Source organism: Alternaria incomplexa (genome assembly GCF_024043165.1).
Source record: "Alternaria incomplexa strain BMP 0042 chromosome Unknown scaffold_8, whole genome shotgun sequence".
NCBI lineage: Eukaryota > Fungi > Ascomycota > Dothideomycetes > Pleosporales > Pleosporaceae > Alternaria > Alternaria incomplexa.
Window position 1 is genome coordinate 83,567 of NW_026249857.1, and position 18,135 is coordinate 101,701.

The 18,135-nt window shown below is 53.1% G+C and overlaps 6 protein-coding genes across 6 annotated transcripts; 4 read left to right on the forward strand and 2 right to left on the reverse strand.

Annotated features, from left to right (window-relative positions):
- Positions 1 to 1,007: 1,007 nt before the first annotated feature.
- J4E90_005851 (uncharacterized protein) lies at positions 1,008 to 3,912 on the forward strand (the record flags this gene model as incomplete). The annotated part of the gene is made up of 3 exons (XM_051435402.1): positions 1,008 to 1,181; positions 1,268 to 1,895; positions 1,943 to 3,912. 3 exons carry the CDS (start codon positions 1,008 to 1,010, stop codon positions 3,910 to 3,912), a joined length of 2,772 nt encoding a protein of 923 aa, XP_051290260.1.
- Positions 3,913 to 6,015: 2,103 nt separating this feature from the next.
- RCD1 (Cell differentiation protein rcd1) lies at positions 6,016 to 7,305 on the forward strand (the record flags this gene model as incomplete). Its single annotated transcript, XM_051435403.1, has 4 exons — positions 6,016 to 6,445; positions 6,495 to 6,650; positions 6,697 to 7,072; positions 7,122 to 7,305. The coding sequence occupies 4 exons, from the start codon at positions 6,016 to 6,018 to the stop codon at positions 7,303 to 7,305; spliced, it is 1,146 nt and encodes a 381-aa protein (XP_051290261.1).
- Positions 7,306 to 8,112: 807 nt separating this feature from the next.
- Positions 8,113 to 8,866, forward strand: CRP74 (60S ribosomal protein L10a; the record flags this gene model as incomplete). Its single annotated transcript, XM_051435404.1, has 3 exons — positions 8,113 to 8,296; positions 8,348 to 8,427; positions 8,477 to 8,866. 3 exons carry the CDS (start codon positions 8,113 to 8,115, stop codon positions 8,864 to 8,866), a joined length of 654 nt encoding a protein of 217 aa, XP_051290262.1.
- A 1,119-nt stretch (positions 8,867 to 9,985) lies between these two features.
- Positions 9,986 to 10,626, reverse strand: J4E90_005854 (uncharacterized protein; the record flags this gene model as incomplete). The annotated part of the gene is made up of 2 exons (XM_051435405.1): positions 9,986 to 10,497; positions 10,560 to 10,626. The coding sequence occupies 2 exons, from the start codon at positions 10,624 to 10,626 to the stop codon at positions 9,986 to 9,988; spliced, it is 579 nt and encodes a 192-aa protein (XP_051290263.1).
- Positions 10,627 to 11,213: 587 nt separating this feature from the next.
- On the forward strand, positions 11,214 to 14,016 carry J4E90_005855 (uncharacterized protein; the record flags this gene model as incomplete). The annotated part of the gene is made up of 3 exons (XM_051435406.1): positions 11,214 to 11,239; positions 11,332 to 13,207; positions 13,255 to 14,016. The coding sequence occupies 3 exons, from the start codon at positions 11,214 to 11,216 to the stop codon at positions 14,014 to 14,016; spliced, it is 2,664 nt and encodes an 887-aa protein (XP_051290264.1).
- A 2,868-nt stretch (positions 14,017 to 16,884) lies between these two features.
- Positions 16,885 to 17,927, reverse strand: J4E90_005856 (uncharacterized protein; the record flags this gene model as incomplete). Its single annotated transcript, XM_051435407.1, has 2 exons — positions 16,885 to 17,659; positions 17,743 to 17,927. The coding sequence occupies 2 exons, from the start codon at positions 17,925 to 17,927 to the stop codon at positions 16,885 to 16,887; spliced, it is 960 nt and encodes a 319-aa protein (XP_051290265.1).
- Between the last annotated feature and the right edge of the window lie 208 nt (positions 17,928 to 18,135).

Below are 18,135 nucleotides of genomic sequence, written 5' to 3' on the forward strand. Positions count from 1 at the left end.
CCGTTGGACTAAGACAAAGGAGTTAGTAGGCAGAGTGGGCCCGATGATGTAGTGCCGCGCCTGGGTCGAGCGGCCTAATGAGCAAGCAAGGCTGGTGTCCGGCTAAGCTCGTTGAGACCCTGATCAATGGACAGAGCTGGACGGCAATCTTGTGAGAGAGAGTGAGGCAGCGACAAAGAGAAAAGCGTGCCTCCTGAGGTATTTCTTTGACAGGTATGAATTAAGACAAGGAGGACCGCAGAAACAGGGTGGACGCATTGTCCCGAAGGAAAACCTACCCCACGACAGCGGCCTGGCGTTGGGCGACGAGCTAGGCGTGGAGCGAGAGAGCTATCGTGTTTGACCTCCGCCCAGAAATAGCCATAACAACACAGCACATGCATTCGGGCGGGCGCAGTACATGCTTCTCTCGACGTCGATGCTGCATCTCTCTGCTGTAACCCGTGTTCTGCATCCGTCCCAGCAGACGCCTATCTAGACCAGCCTACCAACACGCCGGTGCCAAGTTTGGCGACTGCCATCTACCGGCCCCTAACCTCTTGTACCCTTACGCCGCAGTACCCACCGAGGACAACAAAGTAATCTCTCCACATTGTCACGATAGCCTTGCTGCTTGCGGCTCTGCGCTCGCTCCACGCCCAGTGCGTCTGTGCTAATCGAGGCCCGCATCTGCTCCCTGCGTTGCGCGTAACCGTGGTAGAGGCAGCGCATTCACCATGTCGGCCGCCGCCCCATCATCGCCCGCCGTCGTGCGCACCTCTTCTTCGTCGCGCAGATCCATCGACCGCCCCCATCGCTCCCAGAGCCAGAGCCAGCCCACCGCCAGCCGCGCGCCCCCCGCAAGCCGCCATCAGCAAGGCGGCCTCCCCAACGTCGCCCGCCGAGACTACGAGCAGAGCAACGTCGCCCACGAGCAGCCCTCACGACGCAGCGAAGACCCAGGCCGCACCGAACAAACCCGCCGGAGCCACACGCGGTATGCGTCTGACGCGTCGACGACTTCCGCAATGCCCGTCAATGGCGTAGCTGCCGAAGCCAGGCCGGGCCAGCCTCAGCCCGTCAACAAGCGCAGGACCACCATCACCGCACCCAGCACCGGAACATGGGCGCTCGGAAAGACCATTGGCGCCGGCAGCATGGGAAAGGTCAAGCTGGCCAAGAATGCCGAGACCGGGGAGCAGGTGTGTACTGTGGTTGTTTACATGAGGGGCATGCGACTATACGACCGCAGTCGAGTTAAGATAAAGGAAAGTGCTAACCATAACAGGCCGCCGTCAAGATCGTCCCGCGACAGTCCCAGGACCAGCACCAGAGCGCCGCCGACCGCGAACGAGCCGACCACTCCAAAGAAGTACGAACCGCCAGAGAGGCTGCCATTGTCAGTCTGCTGAACCATCCCTACATCTGCGGCATGAAGGATGTCGTGCGCACAAACTTTCACTGGTACATGATGTTCGAGTTCGTCAATGGCGGACAGATGCTCGACTACATCATCTCTCACGGCCGCCTCAAGGAAAAGCAGGCGCGCAAGTTCGCTCGACAGATTGCCAGCGCCCTGGACTACTGCCACAGGAACAGCATCGTCCACCGAGATCTCAAGATTGAGAACATCCTTATCAGCAAGATGGGCGACATCAAGATTATTGACTTTGGACTGAGTAACTTGTTCTCGCCTAGGAATCAGCTCAAGACATTCTGTGGAAGTCTGTACTTTGCCGCCCCCGAACTTCTCCAGGCCAAACAATACACTGGCCCGGAGGTCGACGTCTGGAGTTTTGGTATTGTGCTGTACGTCTTGGTCTGCGGCAAGGTGCCGTTCGATGACCAGAGCATGCCACAGCTCCATGCCAAGATTAAGAAGGGTCATGTCGACTATCCCCCATGGCTGTCCGCAGGTATGTTACGCCGACTTACAACTCCATACTGAGCTAATTTCCACCAGAATGCCGCAACCTCATCCACCGAATGCTGCAAACTGACCCCACCCAGCGACTGACCCTCTCGGAGATCATGAGCCATCCCTGGCTTACCAAGGGATTCAACAGCCCTCCTGAAAACTACCTGCCCCACAGAGAACCCGTGCAACTGCCTCTGGACAGCGAGATCATTGAGAAGATGCAGGGATTCGACTTCGGTACAACGGAGTACATCACCACGCAACTGACCAACGTGATTCAGTCAGAGGAGTACCAACGCGCCGTGCGGACAGCCGCCCGCAAGGCGACCGCACAAACACCAGAAGCGGAGAAGAAGAAGGGCATATTCGACTTTTACAAAAGACGCACTTCAATCGGAAGTCGAGAGCAGTTGACTGCCTCGTCATCCGAGGACATCCAGCGGGGAATGGATCCGGTCAATGCATACAGTCCTCTCCTTTCAGTTTATTTCTTGGTGAAGGAGAAGAGAGATCGCGAACGGCAAGAAGCAAACCCAGGTCCTGTTGCCATGCCCCAGGAGCCGGACGAAAAACCTTTGAAGATGCCAGATCTTCCGCCGCCACCAGCGGCATACACCAACTCAGCTGCCTACGAGATGGCTGGCGAAAAGCCCACAGGTGGAAGGTCGCGACCAAGAGCAAGGACCCACGGTGAAGATGACATCACCGAAGGTCTGAAACGAGTCGACCTAAATAACCCGCCCCCAGTGTTGCCGCCTCAGGTTGAGCAACCGAAGAAAGAGGGTGCTGCCGTAGGTCTGTTGCGCCGCTTCAGTACCAGAAAGTACAGGAGTCATGAGAAGGACCGGACCGTTGAGCCCTTGCCTCCACCAACTCCAGCAGTCGCAATTTCCAGTCCCGCCGAACCCGCACCGGCCCCAGTGCCAGCCACCGTGCCGAGAAAGAGCTTCAGCATTCGAAGACCACGCGGTCGCGAAGGAGGTTCTGCCTCGTATCTTCCAGACAGCGCCAACAATCAACCCGAATTACTATCACCTCCCGGCACTGGCAACAGCGCTGCGCGGAAACTCAAGGCACTCGGTCGCTCCACCAGCGTCAACTCGGCTGATCTCCGGAGACGACTCAGTCGACGCGGTCGATCTTCGGAAGACCCTGGAAACCCTCCGCCCACGAGTGGATCAGACAGAACAGATAGATCCGAGTTGAGCGCGAACAAAGTTCGACCAAACAACGATGCTGCTTCTGACGATCTCACTTCGAGCCCACGGCCCATGCAAGCTTCCCGAGCGAAATCGCTGGGCCATGCGCGAAGAGAAAGCATTCAAGCGAGGAGGATGAAGAGGGAGGCAGCAAAGGAAGCCAATGTACCCGAAGAGACAGATGCAGAGCTTGCAGAAGCGCAAGCGGAAGCTAGTCGGAGTCCAGATGCTGTGAAGCCTGTGTTCCTCAAAGGTCTTTTCAGCGTCTCAACGACAAGCACCAAGCCCCTTCCCATCATTCAGGATGATCTAATAAGGGTGCTCGACCAGCTGGGTGTTGAGTGGACCGAAGTCAAAGGTGGCTTCCGATGTCGACATGCACCTAGCATTGACATGAACAAACCCATGGACTCGCCAGCTTCCCCACCGAGTGGAGGGCACAAGAGAAAGATTAGCTTTGGGGGCTTCATGGGTGGCGACAGAGATCGTGATGAGTTCCGAGACAACCACCGAGCACCCGGGACACCAAAATCGCGCTCACGGCCATCGCCTGTAGATCAAAGCTACACGAATACCGACGAGTCTGACGGCAGCGAAGAACGGGACGAGCGACGACCAAGACGCGCATTAGCGGCAGGCGAAACATCGACGCAGGTGCAGAGCGACATGGGCTCTAGCATGAGTCTGGTGTTTGAAATTCTGATTGTCAAGGTCCCCTTGCTAACACTGCACGGCATCCAGTTTAAGAAAGTGGATGGGGGTACATGGCAGTACAAGAATATGGCTCAGACTATCCTATCAGAGCTAAGACTTTGATTGATGATAGTTCGAGTACAGATAAGAAGAAGAAGGGGTTTAGGCGTTTTCTCTTTTGATTATTTCGCGGGCATTGATTGGTAAGCATGGTTCACTTCTACGAGGGGGCTTTTGTTATGTGCAATTGTAATTCTTTTAGTGTGGGGAGGGTTTGGTTTGGCTGGAAGCACCGTTTTAAGGGTGAAGACACCCACGAATTTCATATGTTTATTCTTCTGTTATTCTTTGGTAGGGTGAGAGCGGGGAGTAGTAGATGACACGAGATGGTTTTGGATCTCGTGACATAAATGTTGATTGGCTTTCTGACTATGCTTGTGGAGTGTGTTCGCTCTGGGCCCTTGCTGTGAATTCGGTGCAAATGCTAGCAACACAGAGCTGCCTCAGTGGCTTTACCATGGTGAGGCTGTCTGCATGCAGGTCTACCACTACACGGGCATGCCATCGTAGAAGGTAGGCACGATGGAGCTTGCACCTCATACAAGACAAAAGCTAAAGAGGTCTAGAGCCTACATCGACGTTAGCTCACCTACTTTGCATGTTTTCCTGTTGATGTAAGCTGCAGGCCTGTTCGGTTTTTTTTACAGATTAACGTGCTCGCCCGCAGTGTCTTCCGACATCAGAACCCTCATCATTTGGGATAGCCCCTCCCATCTGATGAGTTGAGGCGTGGATGTGCTGTTGAGGCGTCTTGTGGAAGAGCTGCTGTGCGCCAGTTGTTGGACAACAGCGCCGGCGATGGGGGTGGAGGTGATGGAATAGGTTCGGATGCAGGTGAGCGTGGGCTGGTTCCTCCGTCTGGATCAGACATCAACTCCTTGTTAGCAAGCACTGTGTTGACAGGTAGACGACGGAGCTGACAGGATGAGGCCGTTTCTATTGCCGGTGCGACACCTTTTGCCATGTTTGGTACAGATAGCCCCTGAAGTCCTTCAGAAGCGCCTGCCTTTGGCCAGGATATATCGGACATACCGGTACCACCCTGCGGCTCTTGGGAATCATCGTTAATCTGCACTACATCGTTGCTATCGATATCGCTTGTACCAGAACGTCTTGTCAGGAGGAGGAGATGAAGTCTCAGACAGTCAAATCCATGACAACCTGTGTCGCGTATCGCAGATGCGTTGATCAGATACGTGCACGACCAAGCACGCGCTACATACCTACCACTGCCAATATCGGATCCTCGACAATTGCGTCACGACTTAATCCTTACCACAACAAAGTCGACGTCTACACTGTTCGACAATCTCATCACTGAGATCTTGCGTCTTTGATGGATCCGCGGATGTCTAGCAGAAGCACAGATCTGTCAACTCATTGTAGATGTCGACGCCTGATTCACTCGCACAATCACTTTATACCAGGAAAACTCTGAACAGGTTTGCAGCTTGCATTAAGATGAAAATATGCAAAGGAGATAATCTAAGGTACATGTAGGCTCTAGGAGGTTTGGGTCTTTTTCTTGCTCTTGCTGGGTCGATCTGTGTTGAGTTTCTTGCACCTTCCGCGGTCGGTCTTACAAGATGCATAGTATTGTTTGGTCCTAGAATGGATGATCTCCGCTGGGTTAAGCTGTTCCTCGGGATATTGTCTACTAAGAGGCGGGCCATCTATGAGCTATGCTCCGTACTCGTCACGCATATGTTACAGCTCGTCTTCGGACAGTTATGGAGCCATTGGCGAGCAGGTGCTATAACGAGTCTTGGTTACAGCGCCACTGCTACAAAGCACATTAACCTAGGTAAGGACTGCACAGCCTGAAGCCTACGTTGGCGTCAAGTGACCTCCTTTGCAAGTTCCAGCTTAATGTAGTCTTCAGACCTTTTCAGCGTTTTTTCTGTACGAGGTGAAAGAATGTAGAGATAGTTGCTTTACTGAAGAAGCATGACGCCAAAAATAGCTGACTAACCGTGGAAGGCCCCGGCGCTAGCGGGGTGTTTCGCGACTCCATGAGTGCTCTCGAGTGCTGCCAGACTCACCACGTCCGATTTCCCCACCGCGTGATCTCGCAAGCAATCGCCGCCTCACCATATAAAGTCGCGCAAACCTTGTTATCTTACCTCCACCCCACAATCAATACGAACCTGTCGGTAATCGCGGCCAATGCAACATTTCCTCGCGCAACAGCAGCAGCAGCAGCAGTACGGCGACTGGCCCGCTCAAGCTCAAGCCCATGGCCATCACCAGCAACCGCAACACCATGTAGGCCAGCACGGACAACACCAAGCCCAGGCCGCCCAGCTGCACGCTCAACAACAACAGGCCCAGGCCGTCCAGGCGGCTGCCCAGCGACAGTACCACCAACAACTCGCCGCCAGCAATGGCACCACCCTTCCCGGCAACAACGCCGTCCCCCGCGGCCCCGCGAACGACGTCCAGACCACCGATATCGGAATGACAGAGGAGAACAGGCGCGTCTTGGAGTGGATAGCCCAGCTCATGAAGCCTGCCACGCGTGAGGCTGCTCTTCTGGAATTGAGCAAGAAGCGAGAGCAAGTTCCTGAGTTGGCTCTGATCCTCTGGCACTCTTTCGGTACGCGTATCGTGTTGTCGAGAATGCGACGGGATACTAACGACTCCAGGTGTCATGGCCTCGCTCCTCCAAGAGATCATCTCCGTCTACCCTCTGCTCAACCCGTCGCAATTGACCGCTGCTGCTTCTAACCGTGTATGCAACGCTCTTGCGCTTCTCCAGTGTGTCGCTTCGCATACCGAAACTCGCGGCCTGTTCTTGAGCGGTAAGTCAGACATCGCACCGAGGAGACGTAGCTAACGCACTCACAGCGCACATCCCGCTCTTCCTCTACCCGTTTCTCAACACAACGTCCAAGTCGCGGCCTTTCGAATACCTGCGTCTTACATCTCTCGGTGTCATTGGCGCTCTGGTGAAGAACGACTCTAGTGAGGTTATTAACTTCCTCTTGACAACTGAGATCATCCCGCTTTGCCTGCGTATCATGGAGACTGGCTCGGAGCTCAGCAAGACAGTGGCCATCTTCATCGTTCAGAAAATCCTGCTAGACGACATCGGTCTTGCCTACATCTGTCAGACCTACGAGCGCTTTTATGCTGTCGGCACCGTACTCAGCAACATGGTCAACCAACTTGTGGAGCAGCAAACTGTTCGCCTGCTCAAGCACGTCGTCAGGTGCTTCCTTCGGTATGCACACTCCATGTCCGTCTTTTGTACTTGTGACTAACTTTGCCAGCTTGAGCGACAACGCTCGTGCTCGAGAGGCGCTTCGCCAGTGCTTACCAGAGCCTCTCCGTGACGCCACCTTCTCCTCTGTTCTTCGAGACGACGCAGCCACTAAGCGCTGTCTTGCTCAACTCTTGATCAACCTCTCTGACAACGTCGTCGATGCCGCCAACAACCAGCAGCTCATGCACTAGGAGACATGCAAGGGGGAGCACAAAACACCTCCTCTGCACATCTGGCACATCTGGCACAGGTACCTTCGATGATCTTGAATACCTCTCCTTCGCCTTTTGTATATTTCTAGCTTCGGCTTTTGCTTCATTTGGCGCGGCAGTACGCGTGGACGACATACCCCTCAGTTGCGATCGGATTGGGCTTACGAAAATGGTGCGGCGGATACGGCGTTAGGGTTTCTCACACGGGATACCCCGTAGCAACACTGTGCTTGGGCAGATGCTACTTCCTTTAACTTTTGTTTGTCGACTTTGTTCTTCTTACTCTCATGGTTATGGCGAGGAGTTTTCGGGCATTGCATGGCGTAGTGCACTCATCAATGCGCGGATTCTGGGAAGAAAAGTCATGTGTATAGTATCATATCTTATTTCTTCCATGCATGCGAGTAATGCGAAGCATGCTTCATCGATATTCGGGCAAGCTAGTCGTGATGTATCCTTTGTGACTGCCAAAAGTGACATGAAGGTATTCAATGCAACCCGTCTGGGGTATGCGTGGAATGGCATGTGACGTATCCCTTTAAGACACAATTTGACGGCAATATTTGAATGCAGAGAACATGAGCAAAGGCGAGATGTTATTTTCCATGTCAACCTTGGAAAGTGACTGCCATCAGTCGGGCCAAAGCGGACTAGCGTGGACTTCGCTAGCGGCGAAACGGCCACAGTCAAGCGACAAATCCGCCGCCACTTTTCTCTCTTCTTCAACCACCACCGCTACAGAGCCACCAAAGGAAACGATATCCTCTGGGAGACACATCAGCCAACATGTCGAAAATCTCTGTCGCCGGCGTTCGTACGAACGTTCAACAGCTCCTTGAGTATTCCAACGAGACCAAGAAGAGGAACTTCCTCGAGACCGTCGAGCTCCAGATCGGCCTCAAGAACTACGACCCCCAGCGTGACAAGCGTTTCTCCGGAACCATCAAGCTCCCCACCCTTCCCCGCCCTCGTAAGTCGATACCGGTGCGCAGATGAGAGAGCGCATGCTAACAAGTTCCAGGCATGAGCATCTGCGTTCTCGGTGACCAGCACGACATTGACCGTGCCAAGCACCATGGTGTCGATGCCATGAGCACTGATGTAAGCATCCCCCGAAGTCTTTCGCTAGACATGTCTAACAGTTCCACAGGACTTGAAGAAGCTCAACAAGAACAAGAAGCTCATCAAGAAGCTCGCGAAGAAGTACGACGCCTTCGTTGCCTCCGACGCCCTCATCAAGCAGATTCCCCGTCTCCTCGGACCCGGTCTCTCCAAGGCCGGAAAGTTCCCCACACCCGTCTCGCACGCTGAGGACCTCGCCAACAAGATGAACGAAGTCAAGTCCACCATCAAGTTCCAGTTGAAGAAGGTTCTGTGCATGGGTGTCGCTATCGGCAACGTTGGCATGACTGAGGACGAGCTGATCGGTAACATCATGTTGGCCATCAACTACCTCGTCTCGCTGCTTAAGAAGGGATGGCAGAACGTGGGCTCCTTGACCATCAAGGCCACCATGAGCCCCCCCAAGCGCCTCTACTAGAGAGTTGGTCGCTACATCTGCTGGGTTATGTCGTGGTGAGCTGTCGAAAGACGGCTTGTCACGAATCACGATCTTACGGAATCTCGATGGAACGAACAATGGGTCTAGCTAGCTTGAATGCATGCATGAACCCATAAATATTGTCTTTGCCGTGAAACCATACTGTGATTGGGCCTTGATCTCTACGCTGAATCTGCGCATGCGATGAACTTGAATGGCGTCACTGAAGTCTCGACCTTCACTGTGAACACAAGCTATCCCGTTGCAGCCTGATATCCGCGCTCCCATCTCGAATTTTCACCTCGCACGGCCAACCATCCACTCTACCAACCTCTCCCGCCTTGCGCCCCACCACCGAACTTTTCCCATCCAAATCTGCAATCCTCTGTGCGCAGCGCTGACTAATCCCCACTCTAGCTCCTTGGCACCACATACAAAACCACGCACGCCTCCGTCCCTCGTTCTGTTTCTCCATCATCAGTTAGGAAATCTACATCCTATGTATATTATCGTGGCTCCACGCAAGTGGCATGCTGAGAGTTGTCCCTCCTTTCTCTGTGGACAGTTCTCCGTTCCCGGCCCCGTAGATCGATATCCGCCCGTCATCCTTACCAATTGCAATTATCCGTGAAAAGATGGATTGGAGTTGTGGGACGGTGTGGGACACCTCTTGTCTGTGAATGTGCAGTTTGTGATTCAGTTCTGGCTTCGGCGCTCAACTCATCAGAGTCTGGTCGCTGAGATGATGCTGTCTTGTCTATCGCGCAAACATGATGTTACGATGCTGCGCAGAACTTTCCGAAGTTTTTGTGGGGCATCTCAGCTCAACGCGTTGCGACTTGAGAGAGACGTTATGCTTCAAAGACACGCGATACCAGAGTGCGCTCAAGCTACCATCAGCGATGCATTGCTACCTAGGTACATGTAGGGTATATCGGGGTTAAACTTGGCTGTGCATATCGCCCTGCCCGCGTTCGATGGCGCAGGAACGGCCCTGTAGCTGGCTGCACATCACGTTCTCTGCTCAGACCGCATGGCCACGTCTAGATATGCAATGAGATGAGATTATATGCTCTGCCACATTATGTATCTATGCACCGTCTACACAAGTCCACCTCATCACCGTGGTGTGTCCCTCCACTTGTCGAACGCCACCTCAGCAGACTCGCTCGTAATGCCACACCGTTCACCCAGCATACTCCACGTCCTCATCCGTATAATTTTCTCGACTGCCCTCTCATTGCGCATGAGCATGGCCAAGCTCTCCGTCCTCGCCTCCTGTGGGAAGTAGCGCCCCGAGTATGGATCTAATCGCTCATCCACGGTCCTCTCTCTCGCTTTGGCGTCTTCGATCTGCCGTAGTACACTGTCCGGATCGTCTGGGTCTGGCGATGTCGCAACACCCGCGCAGTAGTCCAAGACATCTGATCGCACTGCCCAGCTCGGGAACAGCACCTTCTCCTTGAACCCCTCACATTGCTCTGGCTGTAGCGACCGACCGTGATCAGGCGACGGTAGCTGTCGTGTGCTTGTAGAAGTCGGGTCGAAGCCTCGTTGTGCGGGTGTGAGGAGGGCGTTGAGGTTCTGTGTTATGGAGTCGTCGATTGCACCGCGTGATATGCGGAGGAAGTCTGTTTCAGCCGACTTGCGCATTAGTTAGTGAGCTGGCTAGCAAGTCTATGGGAGTGCTGACCTCGCAGTGCGGTTTGGTTGAAGCAAAATTGTGGCGTGAGGCGAGGTGCCGCAGATGGTTTCGACATTTTCGGCGGCGACGAGGGCTGGGATGGGGTGGTAGAGGTAGACGGCTCCGAACGTTTCCAGAAGTAGTTCGCCAGCTTGAAAACGGTTAATATTAGTATACACGGTGTTTTGTAGAGCTGCAAAGTTGCAGATGTCAATGCTGGAGATGCCGCCTAGTCCATGGCGTGTAATGATGTCAGCACCCCATCCAAGGGAAAATAGGACAGCTACCTCTGCAAAGCACAACTATAGACAGAAAAGCTAAGAGAACTACATTGACTTTGCATCTCACAGCAGTGTATTTCCAACACTAATGTAGGCTGCAAGGCACTTGTTCAGTTTTCCCGTGAACGCGATATCAGCAAGGGTCTGCTCGCTCGAGGTTCGCGTTTGGCAAGCGCGTAGGAGGCGCGCTTTGATACCCGTGGACGCGCCTGCCGCCTGGAACACCATGCCCTTCCGCTTCGCTGCCTGTTGCACTTCAACAACCCGACTCCATTTAAAGTCAGCGCCCTCAATCCGATTGTTGCAGTCGTCTTCCATCTTTCTACGCCGCAATTACCCTCAGCAGCCTGGTGGCGCACACGACACTCGCACTTTCGTAGCCATGGCTCCGAAGCAGGCCACTCTCGGGTATGTAAAGTCTTCTCAGACTACGTTAGGGTGCGGCGACGGCATTGGACTTCTCCTACGAGCCAATTGGACAATGCTTACGGTCTCTGCAGAAAGTTCTTCGGGAAACCCAACGGCGACGCAGCGAAGCAACAGTCGAAACTCTCCTTCTCCACGAGGCCGAAGCCTGCAAAGAAAGACGTAGAGGCCAAAGAGGAACCTAAGTCATCGCCAGAAGAGGTGAAGAAAGAAGAGAATAACGATGTCGATTCAGACGCAGACGTCAGGGCACCTGCCAAGGAGAAGGTAGAGACGGATGACGATGCGATGGAAGTCGACAGTACAACCTCCGAAACTGGAAGGAAGAGGCAAATAAAAGAAGAGGAGGAGGAGGAATCCGAAGAAGAACCCCCAACAAAACGACAACGGAGAAAGCCAGCGCAGGAGAAGGAGAAGCCAAAGAAAGCAGCTGCGAAGCCAAAGGCAGACAAAGCACCAGCAAAGTCGAAGAAGGCGGCTGCTAAACCGAAAGCTGCAACACCAGAGGACGACGACGAGGAAGTGTCAGCGCCGGCAAAGGTCGCGAAGGGCAAGAAGAAAGAGGCGAAATCGTCACCTGTACCCGAGGATGATGCCGACTCAAACAAGGAAGAGGAAGAGATCGTGAGCTCCGAGGAGGAGCCAGAAGAGGTCAAGACCAAGGCGAGGAAGAAGGTTCAGACAACGCTTTCGTCCAACACCAAGAACCCATATCCTGACTGGAAACCGGGTGAGCCAGTGCCATACGCCGCACTCTGCACAACGTTCTCGAAGATCGAAATGACGACGAAGCGTCTGGAGATTCTCGCCCACTGCTCGCTCTTCCTCCGCCAAGTCTTGCGACTGACACCATCTGACATGCTCCCAACCGTCATGCTCATGGTGAACAAGCTCGCAGCCGACTACGCCGGCATCGAGCTTGGTATCGGTGAGTCTCTGATCATGAAGGCTGTCTCCGAGAGTACTGGCCGAAACCTACAACAGATCAAGAGCGACCAGAACGAGATTGGTGATCTTGGACTTGTTGCAGCGAAGAGTCGATCCAAACAGCCTACCATGTTCAAGCCCAAGGCTTTGACAATAGAAGGCGTACGCAAGGGCCTCATGGGGATTGCTACTGTTGAAGGACAAGGTGCTCAGGGACGAAAGGTGGACGGTATCAAGAAGCTCTTATCGGCAGCTGATGCGCACAACTCGGGCAAGCATGTTGACATTGAAAAGGACAAGGGTGGACCTAGCGAAGCCAAGTTCATCGTTCGGACACTGGAGGGAAAGCTTCGATTGGGTCTTGCTGAGAAGACTGTGGTGGTAGCTGTCGCGCAAGCTATGATCTTCCACGAGATGTCACAGAAGGGCAAGACGCCCTCGACTGAAGACTTGGCAAAGGCCGAAGCCACGCTAAAGACCGTCTACAGTGAGCTTCCCAGCTACGAAGTCATCATACCCGCTATGCTTGAACACGGTATCATGAACCTACGAGAGAACTGTCGCCTACAGCCTGGTGTACCACTCAAGCCTATGCTTGCCAAACCAACAAAGTCAATCACAGAAGTTCTGGATCGTTTTGAAGGCAAGGACTTCACATGCGAGTACAAATACGACGGCGAGCGTGCCCAAATACACTTTGTCTCTCACGACGCAAAAATGGAGCTGGCGACTGCTGCTCCTACAGCCGGCAAGAGCGACCGCGGTGTTTCAAACATCTTCTCACGAAACTCGGAAGACTTGTCCAAAAAGTACCCTGATATCCTGGCCAAGCTGCCTGCCTGGGTCAAGGAAGGCACCCAAAGCTTCGTTCTTGATTGCGAGACGGTTGCTTGGGACATGGTGGAAAAGAAGGTGTTGCCATTCCAGCAGCTCATGACGCGAAAGAGGAAAGATGTCAAGGTCGAGGACGTAAAAGTCAAGGTCTGCGTATTCGCTTTCGATCTCCTCTACTTGAACGGCGAGGTAAGCTCCTTGAATCCTACTTACTGCATCGTCACTAACAAACGCAGGCTCTCGTGACCAAATCCTTCCGTGAGCGTCGTGAACATCTCAATGAAGCCTTCATACCTGTTGAAGGAGAGTTTGCACTCGCCAAGTTTGGCAACACCAACGAGTTGGAAGAGATCCAAATTCTTCTCGAAGACTCTGTTAAAGAAGGCTGCGAAGGCCTCATGGTAAAGATGCTGGACGGACCAGAGTCCTACTATGAGCCATCCAAGCGCTCGCAGAACTGGCTCAAGGTCAAGAAAGATTATCTTGCCGGCGTGGGCGACTCTCTGGATCTTGTCGTCCTGGGGGCCTATTACGGCAAGGGTAAGCGCACAAGCTGGTATGGCGCCTTCCTGCTCGCTTGCTACAACCCCTCGACGGAGAAGTACGAGACTGTTTGCAACATCGGTACCGGTTTCTCGGAAGCTATTCTTGAGACTCTCCACAAGACGCTCTCTGAGATTGTTATCGACCGCCCTAAACCCTTCTATACCCATTCTACCAGCAATAAAGACCAGCCCGATGTCTGGTTTGAGCCGCGCTATGTCTGGGAAGTCAAGACGGCCGATTTAACCCTGTCTCCACGATACAGGGCTGCCGCAGATGAGGTGTCTGGTGGCGGCAAGGGCGTCAGTCTGAGATTCCCCCGATTCATCAAGGAGAGAGACGACAAGAAGCCTGACCAAGCAAGCTCAAGTCGCATGATTGCTGAGATGTACCAGAGGCAGGAGAGTGTCAGCAAAAGCAAGGGCCCGAGTGCTGATGATGACTTTGAATATTGAGGTGGTGATGATTCAGGTCAAGCGGAATGGGGTACAATATTGCAGGAAGATATTTCATGTCCTGTGACGAGGATTCTATGGCATAGTAACGCCGAGATTTCCAGGTCGTTGACTCGCGACCCATAATGAATACTGACTCGCTCATTCGCAACGAAGTACTCGAACAATCGAAAGCTCGTATAGTGAAATCTTGGCCTGCTCTACACTAATACCATAACATAGATGCCCGAGCAGTACATGTCTCCTTCTAGTACTGCTATCTATCAAGGTCTCCAAACCATAAGCATGGCCACAATCAATGATATCCTCGCTTATAAATAATCAGTACCACCCCAACCGTGACAAGGCGGCCAGCTTCGTCAAGCAGCCAAGCCGGCCTCCGTCCAATTCACGGCATTCGCCATCGCAGACATCACGCTACGAAGGCAAACACATCGAGAAACCCATGAACCATCGGCCCACAAACAGGCCACACCAGTCCCCACATCCTACTTCTGCAAACTCCACCCTGGCCCTAGCTCCCCTCGCCTTGTGTCTGTGAGCGAAGAGCGGCACGAACCTCCGCGCTCCACTAGGGCGTCGTTCCGGCGCAATCTTAGCTTCTCATTGGCCCAACGTGTCTCCCAAACCGATTGCGGCATCCTCGCGTAGTGTGATTAAGGTCTTGGGAGTAGGACAGTGATCGCGATTTGGGGCGATGCTCCGCGGAACAATTCGCCGGTGTGGGATGGGTTCACCTTTTTTCTTTGACGCAATTGGATTACCTGTTTGAGATGGGTGTGGATCAGCGCAGGGGATTGGTTCGGATTCGGATTCCGTGGGTGTGGCCAATGTGGTGGGCAGAGCATGATGCAGGTGGTGATTGAAAGGGGTGTTGCTGGTACGATTATGCTGGTGAGAGACTTTGTTGTAGTGGATCTGGAATTGTTGGTGCTTGCAGCTTGGAGTCTTCTTGTCTAGATGATACCGGTTTCAATCTATTGTGCATGCATCCTTCTCGTTGTTTGTGTCACTGGCGGCGGGAACAACAACTAGGTAGGTAAATCTCGCGAGCTGTGGTTTCGGTCTTGCAGATCAGCAGCTTCCGATCCGAACCAAGCCTGACATCCGAGAAGGGTGTAAGATTAGTCTAGCAGAAAGCTAGAACGAACTGCGGATATAGGTGTAGTGTCTCAAGTCCCATGAAAACTCATGCTATGACTAGGCAGTGCGAGGCAGGAGCAAATGCCTATAACCGGCGCTTATAACCTAGCATCAGCGCCAACACACCCTCGCCAGTACCAGAAGGTCGCAAAGATTACTTACAATCGGCGATATACCACAACACCATGAGTAGTAGTCGCAGTACCTGGTAGTTCAAAACCCCACTGCGGCACACGCACCCACACCTACCGGCCAATACAACTGACATCGGGCAAATCAACCGCGACCCATTTCCACGGACCGCATTTCCCACATGCCAAACTACCAGCTAACAGTGCCGAAAAACCCATAACCAGGAACCCCCCATCCCAACAATCGCATTTGGGGCGACCAAGAAGTGAAAACCCCATTAGTAAACTCTTCGGGTTTAGTTCATCTGCAACGATGCGTATGCAGGGTCCATGACCCGGTGGCGAAAGGCATCGCTACAGGCCACGCGATCGGCGCATAGCGTGGTTAGCGACGTTCTTACATATCCGTGAGGGATCGCAAAAGCTGTGGCAAGATTGAGAAATTCGAATCGAGAAGACGTTTGGTCCGCAAGCGGGCGGAGCGAGTGGGTAATATTGATGTTTCGCGAGGGTGAGTCGTATTGTTTTCTGATAAACCAAGTCGGCTTTAGTTGTACAAGTACAGTCAATCCAATTTCTGAATGTCCCTTTGGACTGGTGTGTGCCTTTCTGTGCACTCTCCGGTTCCCTTTCACTTCTCAATTCTTCGCACCTCTTTTTTGCCCCCCGACTGTTTGTATGCTTTCCTCCCTTATGCACGCGTAGGAATCTGTCTTGAAGCCTCCCCTTCCTTTGGATTGGCAGATTGCTTGCAGATTTCTGCTAAGCAGAAGAAGGAAGCAACCCCTGTTAGGCGCCGTCTCGTGCGTAATGCAACCGCAACAGACCAGTCCAGCTATTTCCGGCGACAGTGCTGCGGCACGCCCTCTACGCCCTCTCCTCCCTGCAGCCTCACCGAGAGTCGAGGCTCCACCATCGCAACCGAAGCGAGCTCGCGTCTCTCTAGCTTGTGCAGCCTGCAGAAGTCGTAAAACCAAGGTACCGACAGACCAAGTACATTGCATGTATATAAAGCAACATCAGCAAAGTAGCCTTCTGATCTTTTGAACCCATAGTGCAACGGCGACCGTCCCAGTTGCAGTGAATGCACGTCCCGCGATTCCGTGTGCCAGTACACGGAAACAGAGAACACTCAGTCGAAACGTAAACATCAAGACCTGGAAGAGTTGTTCGAGATGCTCAAGTCGCTGCCGGATGAGGAAGCGAGTGAGATCCTGGCGAGAATCAGAGCTGGTGTGGATCCGAGAGACATTGTTGATAGTGTGAAGCATGGTAATATGCTTGTGCAGTTTGCTGCGACGTTTGGAGAAAGTAGGGGTAGTGTGAGCAGCGAGGTTGATGGAGGTAGTGTGGGCGGAAGTGGAGATTTGTTGGGCGAAATGCAGGAGCCGGGGATGGATGCGGACTCACCATCCAAGCAGAATAGCTGACGAACTGAATCAAAAATACCTGGCATGCGTCGGCATCAACGTGGCGGGTCCATTCTTGGCTGGCCAGGCGTATGTCAGACCTGCGAAATGGCCCTTTTCCAAGTCTATCCCGAGCTTTCGATGCACACCTGATGCCTCTATATTCATCGCACGCAGTCGTACAATCATGCGGTGAGATCGTCTTGGTTTGTGTGTCGAAACAGATGGTCCCTGAGTTGTGCCCAAACGTACCTCTGGGGTGAATTGCCGGACGTTTGTATGTATGATATCATGTTCTTTCTAAAGAGGTTGATTTCCCATTCATCTTCCGTCCAAGTCCAGACGTCATCCTCAAACAATACCTTGAGATCGATCTCTTCGCTGTGATACTCGACTTTGACTACGAAGCCTTTGGCTCTCAGCCCATGGTAGGTGCGAGCGACAAGTTTCAGGAACAGCGAACCATGATCCCAGCCCGGGCCCAAGTCTTCTTCTTGTCGTATAGCCAAGGTAACAACTCTGGCTCGGGTCTGCATGTGGCGACGGTGTTCGTTGTGAGTAGTAACACGTTCAGTGTGTGAAATGTCCAGCAAAGCCGTGACGCCGTCATTGATCTCTGAAAGATAGTCTTCTCGTGTATAAGCCGTTGCATCCGCCGTGCGCGAGCCTTGATCGTGTGTCTTGCTCTCCTGAATCTCGGAGAATTCGCTGTCAGTCAGCGCGTCACACTGGAAGGTCACACGCAGATCCAAATTCCTTGCCAGCTCTTCCATGGTAAATCCAACACCAAATGCGTCTCTCCTCACGAAGTCCGCCACGGAAGTGTCGAGCAATAGGCATTCAGCTACGGGATCCTTGTCGTCAACTGGGCGCAGGTCTTTGCCGACGATATCCTGGAATAGCTTGAGGGCCTCTTTAGCGAACACGGGTCCTACGAAAGTCTTGTCGATGAAATGAGGCCTAAAGATGGGTGTACGAAGTCAGTGTTTGTCTCACATGCAGTTCGTACATAGGCAATTACTTGCGGTCGAAGGTTCATGTACAGCATTGATAACCCTGCTGGTGTGTCGGGATCGTGGTCTATGCTGAACCAAGGCTCATGGAACAGTTCCCACCAACAGATTACACTGCGAGTCGGATCGTGTTTCTCGTCCGGTTGCCATAACTGCATGTAGATGTTGTCCCGCAGCTCTCGTGGTAATGTCAAAATACGTGCGACGACGTCCATGTTTGCAGCATTCGTGTAGCGAATAATTGCTGCGTGTAAAACATCTGTCAAGTGGTCATAGCGACGCAGCCTCTCATCCACGCCATCCTCGGATGATGCGGTATTCCGGAGGTGAAGTTTGCAGTTGAGGCTGGCTCTATGGCTGTAATTAATTTTGGAAGCTGACGGCTGTCGCAGTACTTACTGCTTTAGATCACGTTCAGCGCAC